The sequence below is a fragment of the Hypomesus transpacificus genome, chromosome 11, assembly GCF_021917145.1.
Source record: "Hypomesus transpacificus isolate Combined female chromosome 11, fHypTra1, whole genome shotgun sequence".
Classification (NCBI taxonomy): Eukaryota; Metazoa; Chordata; class Actinopteri; order Osmeriformes; family Osmeridae; genus Hypomesus; species Hypomesus transpacificus.
In genome coordinates this window covers 8,603,892-8,619,040 of record NC_061070.1, presented here as the reverse complement: position 1 = coordinate 8,619,040, position 15,149 = coordinate 8,603,892, and the positions used below count along the sequence as shown (strand labels likewise).

At 46.2% G+C, this 15,149-nt stretch overlaps 1 protein-coding gene across 1 annotated transcript in view; it reads right to left on the bottom strand.

Annotated features, from left to right (window-relative positions):
• LOC124473880 (calcium-activated potassium channel subunit alpha-1-like) overlaps positions 1-13,889 on the bottom strand; it is a 119,836-nt gene extending 105,947 nt beyond the window's left edge. Inside the window, exon 1 of the mRNA XM_047029596.1 lies at positions 12,971-13,889. Within this exon, the coding sequence (XP_046885552.1) occupies positions 12,971-13,258 (288 nt within the window). The 5' untranslated portion in view covers positions 13,259-13,889. The remainder of the gene's footprint in view (positions 1-12,970) is intronic.
• Between the last annotated feature and the right edge of the window lie 1,260 nt (positions 13,890-15,149).

The window sequence follows — 15,149 nt, the reverse complement described above, 5'->3', positions numbered from 1 at the left end:
TAGCAAACATTCATACCCACAGACACAGACTCAGCTAGAACCTGAAATTCTAGCCCTGACAGCATCCTAACTGCATATTAACTGCATAAATAAATTATGACATACAGAGTTAAGTCAGTTATATATATATATATATATATATATATAATATTTACATTACATTTACATTTATGCATTTAGCAGATGCTTTTATCCATAGCGACTTCCAAGAGAGAGCTTTACAAAAGAGCATAGGTCACTGATCATAACAACGAGGTAGTCCCAAACATTGCAAGCAGCCAAAATAATATATAATAATATATATATATATGGAAAAATGTGTCAAAACTTTTGACTGGTACTGTCTATATACATATATACATATGTATATTGCTTCAGCTTGTTTCAGGAAGTGATTCCCTACTCTTTCACTCTTTCTGTCCAATCACACAGCGTGAGAGGCAAGCGAGGAACGAGTCTGAATGGGTGGATGATTACATGGGAGGAGGAGCAACTGTGAGGTATTACGGTAAGCGCTCTCCTCCTAATTAGACCATGTCCTGCAGCTGGTGCTCACTTTCACAGCAGGCTTAGTGCTAACTGGACACTGGGTTCTTCCAGGAGATCCTCCTTAGCGGACGCCCCTCCAGAGAAGGTCATGGGTCGTGGGACCGGGATCTGACTGAACTACAGCCAAGGCTAGTGGATAAAGCCACCTCGGTGGTCTCTTTGCCCCCAAAAGATCCGAATGAGACCTGAACTTTTAAATCCCGCCTTAAGACCTATTTTTTCTTTAGCAGTTGGGTTTGCCATTGGGTAGGATTTATTGTTTATGTTTGTCATGTCCTACAAATGTGTCTAGTCGGGTATATGTTTTGACTTTACAGCCCTTGGGTCGACATAAGTTGTTTTTAAATGCGCTTCATAAATACATTTGACTTGACTGGAACGGAGACACGGACCAAGTCCATTCAATCCAGCGAATGGATGGTCCGTTCGTATCTGCACACGCAGCAGTAAAGGTTTTTTTTTCCGAATGGAAAAAGATACTGTCTGAACTCCAACGACTGCTTCCGATGGACCAACAATGCACTGTGTGCGTATAGATTGAACACTCTCGTGCTCTCTCTCCCAGAGGAGCCGAGCAAGTGGTTTTTCGAGCCGCAGACGCACGCATCATCCGATTCATTTCTGTTCCCATACAAGTCGGGGGGCCTCATTAATAATGCGGCTGCAGTATTGGTGTCCATAAAACATATCCACACACTGGGTTCTCCATTATTGATGATCCGAGGATTCCACCTGTAGTGCATCTGGCTACTCCTCCCATTAGAATTCAATATGCGTCTCAGACAGCCACAGTAGCAGGTCTGGTAGCAGCCATTCATATCACTCCACAGCATAGAGTTGAAATGTGAGTGCCATATTCACACACGAAATTGAGCGAGGAGAATTGCATTTGAACATCACGCACAGACACAAATGCACTGACAAAGACAATAACTTCACCCTGATTTGATGGCTGGCAGTCCAGATGAGTCAACATTAAAAACAGCTCCAGCTGATTTTATTTATTACTCCAGAAACAGAGATGTGCGACTCGGGAGGTAATTGGAATGACAAAATAACTAAGTACAATTGCCCCCCCCCCCCCCCCCCCAAACAGAAACGTATCTTCAGAGATTAGAGTCAGAACAGTCAGCCGTTGCCATCATGAGGAGAATCTTAATGAATTGCTTGTTGCTATTCGCTCTCTCACGCACACACTCTCTCGCTGTCACGCTCAGGCCCCCCCCCACCCCACCCCATTTACACACTAATGCTCTCTGACTCTCTGGCCCCCACCCACTCACTCTCTCACTCACTCTCTGGCCCCCAACCACTCACTCACTCTCTCACTCCTTCACCCCACCCCCACTTCCTCTTTTAAGTTCGATACACTTAAATGGTGACTGGTTTTAACTAGGTCGGTTCGAGGAATATTTTGCCACATCAAAAACGGAAACTTGAGAAACAGTTTACTGTAAGACGGAACAAAAGAGTTGAGCTTGATCAATGGAGGGGGTGCAATTTATTTTGTGAGGTAATACCCCCTTCCTACAGTGAATTAATCACATAGGTCATGACCTCAAACAGGGTAGGAGCTCGGTCATATGATTATGTCTCAGAGAAAGACCTTCATCCTAAAACCAACCTCTTCTTCATACTCAGGCAAACAACCACACAAAGCGATTGACAGTTAGCAACACAGTACCAACTGTGTGCGTGTATGGCTGTGTGTGTGCATACTTGTATGCAGTCCATTAGTAGCATTATGTCCGTTGAGTTTGACACAGCTACTGTATGACCTGAGGTAACTCTGGTTAAATGTGGCGTGCTGACTGTAAAGGTAGATCTCCATCAATGCACCCCCTGACCCGTTATGTCAGTGCCTGCTCTTGACCTGTCTCTCCGAGCCTGCGTCAGTCTTCCTCCATGCCTGCCTGCCTGCACGCCTGCTTCTCTGCCTGCCTGTCTCTCTGCCTGCCTGCCTCTCTGCCTGCCTGCCTCTCTGCCTGCCTGCCTCTCTGCCTGCCTGCCTCTCTGCCTGCCTGCCTCTCTGCCTGCCTGCCTCTCTGCCTGCCTGCCTCTCTGCCTGCCTGCCTCTCTGCCTGCCGTGTCTCCTGGGCAGGCCACAGTGACACAGCTAGTCTAACCCACATGGATAACATACACCGGCTAAGTGTCAGCTTCCTAATACACATATCAGTGTGCCTTTGTGTGTGTGTGTGTGTGCGAGAGAGAGAGAGAGAGAGAGAGAGAGAGAGAGAGAGAGAGAGAGAGAGAGAGAGAGAGAGAGAGAGAGAGAGAGAGAGAGAGTGTGTGTGAATAAAAATGGCAGGGCCAAGGCTGGTCCTGCGACACAGCAGTAAATCTCTTTATGCATGGCTATCTCAATATATCACAGCCTTCAGACTAGATCCTCTTGTACCAACTGCTCTCTGCACACAATTCACTGTCCTAGCAAGACACTTTGGAGAAGGACATATAGATTAAACAACTGGCCTCATATCAAAATGTAAAATTGCCTTCCTCAGTTTATGTCATGACGAATGGCCACAAATTGAGGAAACTGCTCTTTGACATGGAATGACAAAGCATTTTTTTTTTTTTTTTTACTAGTGTAAGTTGAGCAGTGTGGCAACAGGTCTTCTGACCAGATTCTGTGAGAGCAGACGGGGCTACGATGAATCCTCGTTATCTATATATAATGAGGAGATGTTCCTCTCCTGGCGTTAATGTCTCCACTCTTATCTCTTCACATGCATTTTTAAACCGCATCAACTCGGGGATAACACACAAGTTCACACACGCCTCTCAGGAATGTGTTGGCTTGATGGACAGGGAGCATGACTGTGACGACCAGGGCACCGACGTCTTTGTAATCACAGAGAAGCACTGCTAGCAGGCTGGGGCCTGGTCCAGGAAGGAAACAGGAAGTAGAAATGGTCTGTGGCTCCATGGTCCAGCTTGTGTGGCTCGAGTTACACCTCCAAAATCCCTGCCTCTGGCCTGTTTATGGGCTGTCATTTGAGAGCACACAGACGGCTAATTTCTCCTGTGACACTTGTCAACTTTGACCCCGGGGTGGGTGAAAGGGTGTGACTGTGGGGACTACCGACTCACTGCTTTCCATTTCTGGAACCCGACGGGTCATTTCCTTAAAGGGGCACACTGCGCCAGGATTAGAGACGCAGGGGATAGGGAAATAAAAGATGTAATAAATACGAACTGTCCCTATCATACGAGTATGGGTTCTCGCACTAGGGATACAGGTCTTGTTTCAGCACAAAATCCTTCGCTGGTTAGCCTCCCCACTCCCTCTCTTCCTTCACTTCATCCGCATTATTAAAAGAGACCGGGTTGGTCAGTGATTACTGCTTTGCCAGCGTTTTCCTTTCGTCATCGGTGACATCATCCGTTTCCTGCCCTCCTGGATTTCCTACTGCGTGGGTCCTCCAGGGCAGAGGGCCAAATGGAGAGAGCCACTCGCCCAGCGGAGAGCAGCCGGGCCTGGGTACGGCCTCCGCAGACCGCTGCTCCCTGGGTGGACACCATGAAGGAGAACCTGAAGGTCAACGACAGAATGGGGATGCTCCTGGGAGACAGGCAGGGAGAATGGGAAAGAGACGGGGAGGGGAAATAGACAGGGAGACAAACTGCTCGCAAAAAAAAAAAAAAAAAAAAAAAAAGATTCAAAAGATCTCAAATAAAGTTTCGACGTATGAAAGCAAGACAGACGGCGAGAGAAGGAAAAAGAGCGCGAGAGAAAGACAGGGAGAGGGAGAGAGGAAAGCCTGTGGCTTTTGAAAGAGTGCCAGGACACATCTTCTCTTAGTTGTGTTCGCTGCAGACAATGTTCAGTAGAGCAGCTGCAGAGCTCATGTTTCTCCCTGACCAGAGAGCACACCACAGTACAGCAGGGCAGCCTACAGCAGTCCCCTGCCCTCTGCTCTCTTCATCATCCCACAGTCGGACCCGATGCAGCAAGAGAGAGAGAGAGAGAGAGATAAGGGCAGAACAAGAGGGAGAGAGACTGAGGGAGAAAGAGAGATAGGCCATAACCCTATCCCTCAGAAAACAACACCCCAAGTGATTGTCACAAACTCATAAGCGAGTATAACAGTAGGGAGGAAAACAACACCAAAGGAGGGAGGAAAGTAAAAAAAAAGAAAAGAATAATGCAGTACCATCACTACAGAGAATCACGCGAGATATGTACACGAATGAACACAATGGGTAATGAAAGGGAGGTCCAAGGACAGAGGCCAATTATGAAAAGGTCCGTTTAAGTGACCTCGCGACCCCTCTGGTGAGCTAGGAGACAGAGAAAGTAAGGAGAGAGAGAGAATTGAGAGGCCAGGCTTTGACCACAGACCAGTGTTTCACAAGCCGTTCCAATGTAATCTCGTCCCGTGCCACTTGTTTCAACGAGAGGGTTATTGTCTATTTCATTCTCAGTCGCCTCACTTCATCGCTCTCTGCCAGTATCAGTATCAGCCTCACGTTCCACTTGGTTTGAATGCTACCAATTAGACGCCGGGTTTTCAGAGCAAGGCCTCCGACTCATGGTGAATTCCCAAGGGCGTTAGTTATGCAGCAGCTGCGAGCTCTTCTGCTAGATGATGAATAGTTCTGGCTCATCAGGAGAGTTCAACCTTTGATCAAAGTTTTCAGACACAACAATGACGACCAAATGAAATAAACTCTTCGAAAGAGATTGACTTATTTTTTCCCGCTGGTCAAATCCCACGAGTGAGAATACATATTTTACCGATCTAAAAAGCCTCACGACACACGCCAAACAGCCAGGAGGCCACAAGGATTTTGGATGAGCGGGCTTGCGGCTGCCGCGTCGATGATATTGTTCTAAAACATCTGGAGGACGAGGAGCTGGCTTTAGCTACGTCCCTGAGCTCTCCATGGTGCTGAAAACCTCCATTGGAGCACAAAAGCTAAGCCTTGTGGTCATCATGTTTTAGGCATACCCAAACACTGGGATTCAACACCTCAGTGCCGGCATGGCCAATGGATTCTGAATGGAGATGAGCTGCAGACCATGAAGCCTGAATCTTAACCCCCCCCTGCTAACACACAGCCTTGGACCCTGATCAATGAACTACAGGCGTTAACAGACTGGCACCAGAATACTGATGCCATATCGACAACAACAACAACACTTTCAGGTTCATATGTGAGGGGAGAAAAACAAACAGGGAAGCCATTCGTCTTTGACAACTTCACGTTCCACAAGATGTACTGTAGAGTATATTTACTGGGGAGCTTTTCTCGTGGTGGAAGGTGGTTTCATAAAAACAATCACTGACAATTAGGCTTCATTCCCAATACTGATAAAAAAAAACTCATTGCTACAGTTGGAAATGATTTTACAATTTAGTGATTTCATGTAGGATTTGTGGGAAGTTGGGGGGATTTGAAAGGACCCTCTAACACGGTAGTCTGTTGCATGCTATATAACAAACTCAAGAGAATGTTCATGTACTGTGCTTAGCTAAAGGGCATTTTTCAGACTGATGGGCCACATATGGACTGTGTACTATTTTGAGTACCAGCAACTCATGTCTATATTAATTCACATGCAAATTATGTCAAGCACAATTTGCTGTGCAATGAAGGCCTGAGTCCCTTTGTCATGCTCTTTTTAAGAGCACTGTGTTCTGTTTGAACCAAGCAGGTTGCTGGGGAACCTAAAACGTTCTAGAACATTCATTGCTCTTCATTTGAAAAGGAGAAGGAGTAGCATGCATCATACATTCTTGTTATGTAAGTTTATCTGTACAGCCTAGCGTGAAGATACAAAGCTATGAGACATTACAATCAATATTGAGATCATTCTATTATGCTAGTAATTTTGATTTGTATTCTCCATTCAGGATTATGGTCATAACGGATAGCCATAGTAAATTATTCAAAGGACCTTGAGAAGAACCGGGTAAAATATATACTAAAAGGATGATAAAGGATCTCAGTCTGCAATATAACTAAATGACTAAAAAATGACTAAATGTAAATTATGTAGTTGGATGTTCACGTTGAGCGTGTATGCAGTGTAGCTACAGAACCTGAAGGTCTTTCTGCTTCTTCACTCAGCCCACCTGATGGGCCTCGAGTGTTGTGCTTAACTCTGAAAAGTTTCTGACATGCATTATATGCAAAAGCCCAAAATAGCTGCCATTCCCTGGTTGAGCTCCAAGCAGTTATCCAACATACAAAAAAACACTATCCTTACTCATTACAGGGTTTGCTGGAGGGCAGCTGTGCAACTTAATAGCATAGCGACTATTGACCGATAAATCTTTTGTCTTCACTCAATAGCATTAGCTGTCAGTGGACAGTGCAACTCTGCATAATCATCAATCATGAATGAGATGTGGGCCGTGAACCTAGGCGAGCCGTACAGCATCTGTACGGGATGTCTACACACGCTGTCAATCCCGTCTCAGCACGGCTAGCATCAACTTACAAAGCCCTCTGTCACTCTGCGGAAATTGCATCGGTCTGGACACATCTCGGTGCCTCAGTGCATCTTGGGCAAGCTGAACCTTGAGAGAGGTAGGACTCTTGAGGGATTTCTCTTCTGCAGGCACCAAACAAGGCCTTAATTGACAGGTGGGGTGTTTTAGCGTGTTAGCTGCTTTGGAAAATGTCAAAGGAAGTCAAGAGGTAAATGGGTGTCTGTGTGAGGAGGTTTACATCGCCTAGGCAAGGCTTCACTGGAGAGCTGTCCTTCACTGTCAGTTACCTGAGCCTCAGCCTCCCTGTAACACACAATATATTACCAGGCGCTGTTCTTCACTTAGCTTACACAGTGGCATGCTGCCAAACATGTTATTAGCATTTTAGCTTTGCGGCTAAGCTAAGCGTAGGTGATCAATACTTGTTTTTCATTTTGGTAGCGCTGGTAAATATGTCACCTTTGGACCATAGATGTATATAACGGTACCCAAGATGATACTATTATATGTTTTGGTGTGCAGAGTGAGATGTTGGAGTATGTCTCCTGCTATTTTATTAGAATGCTAGCTTAGCTTCCTTCTGCTATTTTTTTGTCCACAGGAAATTAGCAATGATTCTGTTCACGCTGTTACCATCCTCAATGGCTTTTAGCTTGATAGCCCAGCCTGCATGTTCCCAAGACAGTCTGGCTAACTTGGCCATGTTGGTCACTAACATCGAGCTCTGATCTCTCAGCAGACAACAGAAGCACCACAGTGATCCCTGAAGGTCACAGCCATGTCCTCTACACATTGTTAAGTCTCCGTCTCTCTCTCACTCTCTCCCCACCCTCTCTCTTCTCCTCCCTCTCTTCTCTGCATCACTGCACACGGCTCAAAGCACCAATTATGACGTAAAGCGCGTTTTGATGTCGGCAGATCAACGCTCCGTTGGCTTCCCGGGGACGGTGGGGGGAGACCGTGAGGCAGGGGGAGACAAGGGTGATGGCTAGCTGTGCCTGGTAATCAGCACCACATAAAGAGCTGCCCCATCTTCCCTGGGCTGTGCGTGGCCCAGCAGTGTCCAGACCCTCTGATTCAGTGCATGGAGAATGAAAGGAGAGGGACATGGGGCATGTCCATAGGCTCTTCATTACAAGAACCTAAAATGGTTCCGTCAAGCATAACATGTTCAGAAACACACGACACCATCTCTCTCACTGTAGCTCCCACAGAGAAAAAAAATGGTGGTTTATAATATTAGCCTTAACAGATCATTCAGAGTGTCCGATTTAAGAGCGGGGCTCTCGAGCCACCGCCCATGCAATAAATCAAATCACACAACAATATGATTTTCTCCATTCCACTTCGAAGGAATCCAACTAACTCAACAACCTTGTGTAGGGCGACAAATGCCGCAGAAAGCCTGTGCCATGGCAGGAAAACATTTCCATAAGTAGAACCCCTCACGTCAATCTCTTTAAGGACAACAACAGCTGAGGCTGGGGGCCTGCCTGGCTGACTAGATGAGGAGCCCTCCGGTACCAATGATCTCACAGACTAGCCCAGGCTCTATCTCCATCCTGCAGGCCTCCCTAGGCAGGCCTGCTCTGTTCGGCTTAGCTACGCCAGCAGAGCCATATGCTAATGGTTTTTCCCTGCCAGTTTGGCTAGGCCGGGATCAGGTGGTGGAGCCCCCACTGAATGTTCCCAACCTCGGGAATGCCTCTCCGGCGCTTTTCCCGGAGCTAGGTATACCTTCCTGTCTGACCCTTGACCCTTGGAATACTTCCTGGGAAGGGGAGGTCCTTTTAATAGTCCGGTGACAAGCAAAAGAAGACATAACAGTGGGGTACCAGTGTAGCGGGGGAAAGGGCACTGGGCCCCCGCCTCATGGTACACATAGCTTGGGTTGATATATGGGCAATGTGGATTAGCATACATCAGGGGGACACACTAGCACTCTCCCTAGATGGCTACCAAGCTGGTCCTCAAGAAAGAAGATTTTAACAAGTAGAAAGAGGATCTGGGGTTATAAATACCATTGGAGCTAACTCATTCATTCGTTTCCAACAAATGTTGCGGCCAATCCCTTCTATTTATCCAGGGGTTAAATAGTCTGAACTAAAAGTAACCCTACAACGTGGATTCTGTCGTTTGATTTCTGGAGTGGAGCCCTGTCAGATACCGTGGTTCTTCCTATTTAGAATGGGAGGCTGAGGGAGGACAGCATGTGTGGCAGTGGAAACTAGTCACGCTTTGCCCCGGGACGGCTCTAAAGGCACGCTCACTCCTAGCCAGTATCAACAACACATGACAAGATGTGTGGAAGTCAACCCCTGGACAGCCGCAGCACAGAAGTGTTCCCATACACACAAAGTCGGGCACAAAGCCCATTTTAAGCCACGGAGATAAATTCCCGTGCAGACAATAGTGACTCAGGCCCTCAAATCGTTTAAATAAGCCCCGTAAATAAACCGAACACACGGTAGAAGCAGACTTTATGTAAGACGAGTGAAACAGGAGTACAGTGGGCATCAATGGTCTTAACCGTTTGTTGGTGTCATAGTGCTACTGTAGGTGGGAGTGAGTTGGACTACTCTGTGAGTAGTTTTGACCTAGGCTGTGGTGGTGAGCTGGGCTAGATTAGGCTGGACAAGGCTTGGTTAACCTCAGTTGAATTGGCCTGAGCTGCGTTGGTTTTAGTGAGAGCGACAGCTGATTGCAGGGTGTGTGCTCTCTGCTGCTCTAGCAAAATTCAACCGGCTGGTTGCCAAGCACAAGGGGATACACAATAGTTCCTCCCCACAGGCACCTCTGCAATCCACTCGCAATATCAGACACACAATAAATGGACCATTTGTCCAAATGTTCCAAGACACAGCATTTACGCACTGCACACACAGGGGCATTGCAGTAGGGCAGTTTTGGTGGCTGGAGCCGGAAGATTCTCAGTGCATTTCTCAGCATTGGCTTGGGTCTGAACTGATTACCATAGAAATAGTTGATAACAATTGAAAGTTTGTTATTGATCCTCAAATTAATTTGCAGTTTTGTAAAGGTTCACTTTCACTAAAAGGTTAATGCAGAGAGAGAGGAGAGAGAGGAGAGAGAGAGACGGAGGGGGGGGGGGGGGGAGCGGACCAAACTTGACAGTCCACATCACAAAAATGCAGTCTGGCCTTGCATGTGAGGAACCAGGACATCATCTAATTAGACAACCACACACACACAACAGTGAGCCAGCACCAGGAACTGCAACTCAGCAGGACTGCAACCGTGGGGAGAGAAAATAGGACAGGCATATACTAACAAGCCTTGCAGCAAGACACCCTTTCCTCTGCACTGCATCGCCAAGGACTTGTTGGTTGGCAGCAGTAGCTACTAGCTCCTTTAAATGGAGATATTCTCTCTACCATTCTGTTTAGGTTATGCAATCTCGTTTTGTTGAGAAACGACCTGGGTAAGGGTGGAGTGAGGGCACCTCATGTTCGATTTCAACACGTTTCCTTACTCCCCTCCTTATCTTCTTTCCTTTTGAATATGTGTGCAATGCGTCAAGGGTCCAACTGGGAACTCTCACCTGCCAGTGATTACGATGGAGGGGAGAGTTTGAAAGGGTGCCGTTTCAGAGAATTTGAACACAGCTGTGGGTGGTGGTAAGGAACATGCAATGCAACACCCCCTCTACACTCCTACACTGCCCCCCCCCCCCACAAACACACACACACAACCCCCGCCCGTTTCCATACCCTCCATTTCCACATCCCTGATACCCATTTCCCAGTATCACCAGCGTAAGCCCCCGCCACCTGGGCCAAGCATCCCATTACTAGCACCATGCCAACTTAGCTAGCTTCCCCAGTCAGATATATAACACATATCCGGTGTCTCGACTTAATGCTTCTAACAAGCCTGTTCCCTCCAAGACCAAGTGTCAAGCCCCCTACCAAAGTCACCCCTGGGAGTAGGACTACCCCCCTCCCCCCCCCCCTCTCCCCCCCCCCTCTCCCCCCCTTAGGAACCTCCCCTCAGGGACACGGCATGAACATGGATGCCCTGGACTGGGGAGCCCTTTCAATCACCATTCCCCCTTGTGCTGGACATGTAATGATACACACCAGCAGACACAAGATGGATGCCCAATTATTGTTCAGGGTTTAATCATCTGGTTTTCAGCAGGACACAGAAGGATGGGTGGCATATGGTACAGCAGCATTTCTTATTTACTGGCCGATGAGCGTGATAAATGGCTGTGTGCTGACAGCCTCATAACAAACTAAATGGCATTTGCAAAACGAACGGAAAAGAATGATCTGTCTCTCAATGATGTACATTCATTACAGACTGAAATCATTTCCTGGTAGGATGCAGATGCCCACTCAACACTGATGAAGAACGGGTCTGTCTGTCTCTTCATTAACGGAGTGACAAAGTTCAATTGAGTTCTGGGTTTTCACACTGCGTTTTGACTGTGGGGAGGGAGCAGGACGTTGGGTGTGCCTGCCAGCCTGTTTTGACGGAGGTCATTAAAATGTAATGAGGAGTGGAGACACCAGAAAGCTCATCATGAACCCCTTAATGTCTGCTCTCCGACTCCTGACTACCAAGGTGTGACAGAAAATGCTAATTCTTCCATCGAAAATATCAATCTGGCCTTTTCCAACCAAGATAGGACACAGCCTTAAAAGTACAACAAGCAAAGTCCCGTCACAATGACAAATACGAAAGACAACAAAATACTAATGCTCAGTTTCACATCCCCCTATTTGTTTTTTTTTGGTGAACAATCTGAAAATGAGCATGAGAATCCAGCTCGGTTCGTCTCGAAAATGAGTCATCCGAGGGTGCCCTACTTCTGCACCCTGCTCTCATCTCATCTGGTGCCCCTGTCACCATGCCTGGCAGAACTTGGTCCAAATGGCACTCTGACGCAAACAGGACATTGTAGCATGAAAGCAGGGATAATAATATGACTCAATCCTTAAGGCATCATGGAGGAATATGGTATCTCTCTCGCCCCAATCTCGACATCGTCTTTTCAGTGAGCATGTCAAATAAATACAGCAACGTAGGCAACCATGACTCTACTTGTCCCGGACTCACACTTGTCCTTTTCACTGTGCTCAAAACACTAACACAGAAAACATGCTCATCGGTCTAGCCAAGTCTACACGGAATTCGATGTTTTATACTTGTAAACATGTTGACAGTAAATTGTACAATCAGCATTTATGTGTATCGCAAATGTTGTTATTTGTACATGTTGTTTTAGATTTCTATAATATCATCTTTATCTCTTTCTATCTTAAAGTTGTAGAGAACAGGGAGTTTTTCATGAAGCCACATGAGCCATATGACTCAAATGTTTCAACCATGATGTGGGCCACCCCAAGCAAAGCCATGAGCTGATGACCTTCCATCTTAATGCAAATAACCTTTATCAAGGCAGCTATGGTCATTCCATGAAGGAAAATACGGAAAACAAAACGATGACTATTGACCTGTCCAGTGGAAGTAGGGAATTCCGAAGATAATCTGAAGGACGTGGTAGAGCAAGGACTGTGGCAGGGGGGCATGTTGTTGACATATAGCATGGGGATTCTCCTCACAACACAATGTTTCTTGGATGGGGAAAACATGATCAGGGGCTTCTCTCTGCACTGCCCTCCCACAAGTGCAGGCCTGTTATTGCAGATGGATGACAGTTCTGCTAGCTGAAGCATTGCTCCTCATAAGTAGGCTACTGTAATGGTGAGTCACTTACACAGTGAGGGCTAATGCAACAGACCACGCACTGTTTTCATGTCAATATGACACTGTTGATTAGCTCTCCGTGGTCATATTTGAATATGAATTGACGCAGACGTGAATTACTCATTAAACATAATTACAAATCTTACTGTTTTATGTAAACTTTGTGATTCATCGGAAATTACGCACAAGGAATGAGGTATGATCGATAGTTAAAACCTGTTGACTGTAATGGGAATTACCTTGTTTTTGATGTTGCAATGACAGCAAACCGTCCACAGATATGTGAGGGTCCTCCACAAGAGAATGATGAAGAGACCTCCGAAAAACGTCACCATGGAGGAGGCGAGGAATGCCCACCACATGCGCTGTCCATTATTGTCGCAGGGCACGTCCGGCGAGAACGGGATGACCAAGTTCATCTTGGATATATAGATCGAGGAGTCCGGATTTATATTATTATTGATCTTATTAGTCATCATAGAGCTGCCGCTGCCATGGGGAACGGGGGCATCCGCCTCAGCTAGCATTTAGGTGCCTTGGAGAGCCTATGCCAGCGTCCCCAGCCCCACTCACCAGCCATATTGCTTAAAAAATATACCTCTGCACACTGAACTGTTCACCCACCTAAATTGTCTGTTGTCTATGTTTCAATAGGAAGGGATGTCCGCAATAGATGAAAACGTCTCACACGCAGACTGTTCCAAAATAACAGGTCTGTGTCCCCTTACGAGAGGCATCTAAATCCGCAATAATGACGACCGTTGAGCGCTTTTCATTTGAAGGGGTTTTCCGAGTCTTTCAAAGCCATGGCAAAGAATGTCTCATTTTGCCGCCGTCGTGGCTAACAATGTAACGTTGGAAAATTAGAAACAACTCGATATGGAAAATGTCTGTTCTTCAGTTTGTGTCCGACCTCTCTAGCCGTCTTCCATCTAAAGATCCTGGCTATTAATGACAGAGAATCGATTTGAGTTCCACGAAAACCAATTGAATCGATACCCTTCGGTTGGATAAAGATATTGCAAGTTTCTAGCTGTTCAATTTAATAAGAAAACGCCATCATATAACAGTAATCTTCCTTGAAAAAACCGTGTACAATAACAAGTGCTCGGGTGAATGTCGCCGTCTCCGTCTTCATTCGTCCCCCCCTGCAGCCGTCGCACAGAGCGGCCAGCTGATATCGCCTGTCAGATCCGCTCCAGAGAACGCTAGGGAGATTTACAGGTATGGGGGCGGAGCATGGCTCTAATAATAAAGATGGACAGAGCGCAATAATATCGTGAGGATGTTTAGCTTATACCAAGTGCCTTGCAAGCCAGTCTTTGCTTTATGAAGCTTACTTACATGCGTAGGCTAGGTTACTGCTGCATCTTTATGGTTTTTGTGTTAGAAATGACGCATGTTGCTGATCTGTAGCCTCTACATGACTGTGGTAGGGCGCGCTCAGTCAATTTCCAGTCAATTCCGATGTAGTTTACCAAACACTGCTGTGTAGGTTTGATATTCTAAAGAGTCCATTTAAAAACCTTCATTAGATTGGTTACGTGTGACTCCATTCGACACAATGTCCCCATTTTCCTTCTAAGAGCGGAACATGATAGCTAAAGACTGATAGAAGATGTTTGCATAGACTGGCCTACACTGTTACTGATGCATGGGCGTATCTAGCCCTATTTTGTGGGGGCTGGAGCCCAAAAGTTTCTTACCCCCCCCCCCCCCCCTATTTTAAATCTAAATGTGTTCATTTCTCTTCCTAAAACCCAGTAGAGGACACTATTTAAAATAATATTTTCAAAAATTTCTTCTGGGACAACATGGCCCCAGACCCCCCTAGTTTTGCTGGGTCACAGGAAAGATAATAGGTTTTATATAGGGGCTAAGCCCCCCCAAAAGTGGGAACCTAGATTCGCCCCTGTACTGATGGACACAGTATTTTCTTCTTCTTACTTCATTCGAAGGAGGTATTTGAAAATCAGGTGTAGTCTGTCAAAATGGACCCCTCTGACATTCAGTTTCAGATTTTGCAGAGACAGGTGTGACTAATGATTAGCAACAGATCCTGGATGGACAGTGCTTCTGCAGTGTGGTGAGGAATGATCCACTGGCCCGGTCATATAATAGTCAAAAGCAGTAAGTTGTCTCACACCCAATTCCATTCTTATTTCACCCTATTTTAGAGTTAAGGTAGATCTACTCATAAATTCAAGCAGAAAAGTTCAACCCAGTTTTACAGCTAAAAGAAGTCAAAAACGAAATCATCAAAGATCAGTTTGTTTTTGAGGAGTGTGCGCTGTAGCCTAAAGCAGAATCATAATCCAATTTGTGTATCAGGGTGCTATATCACACAGTTCCATATTTTGACACAAGATATTGTGGTCTGGCAATTTCAAAAGCAAACACACATGCAGTTGATATGAG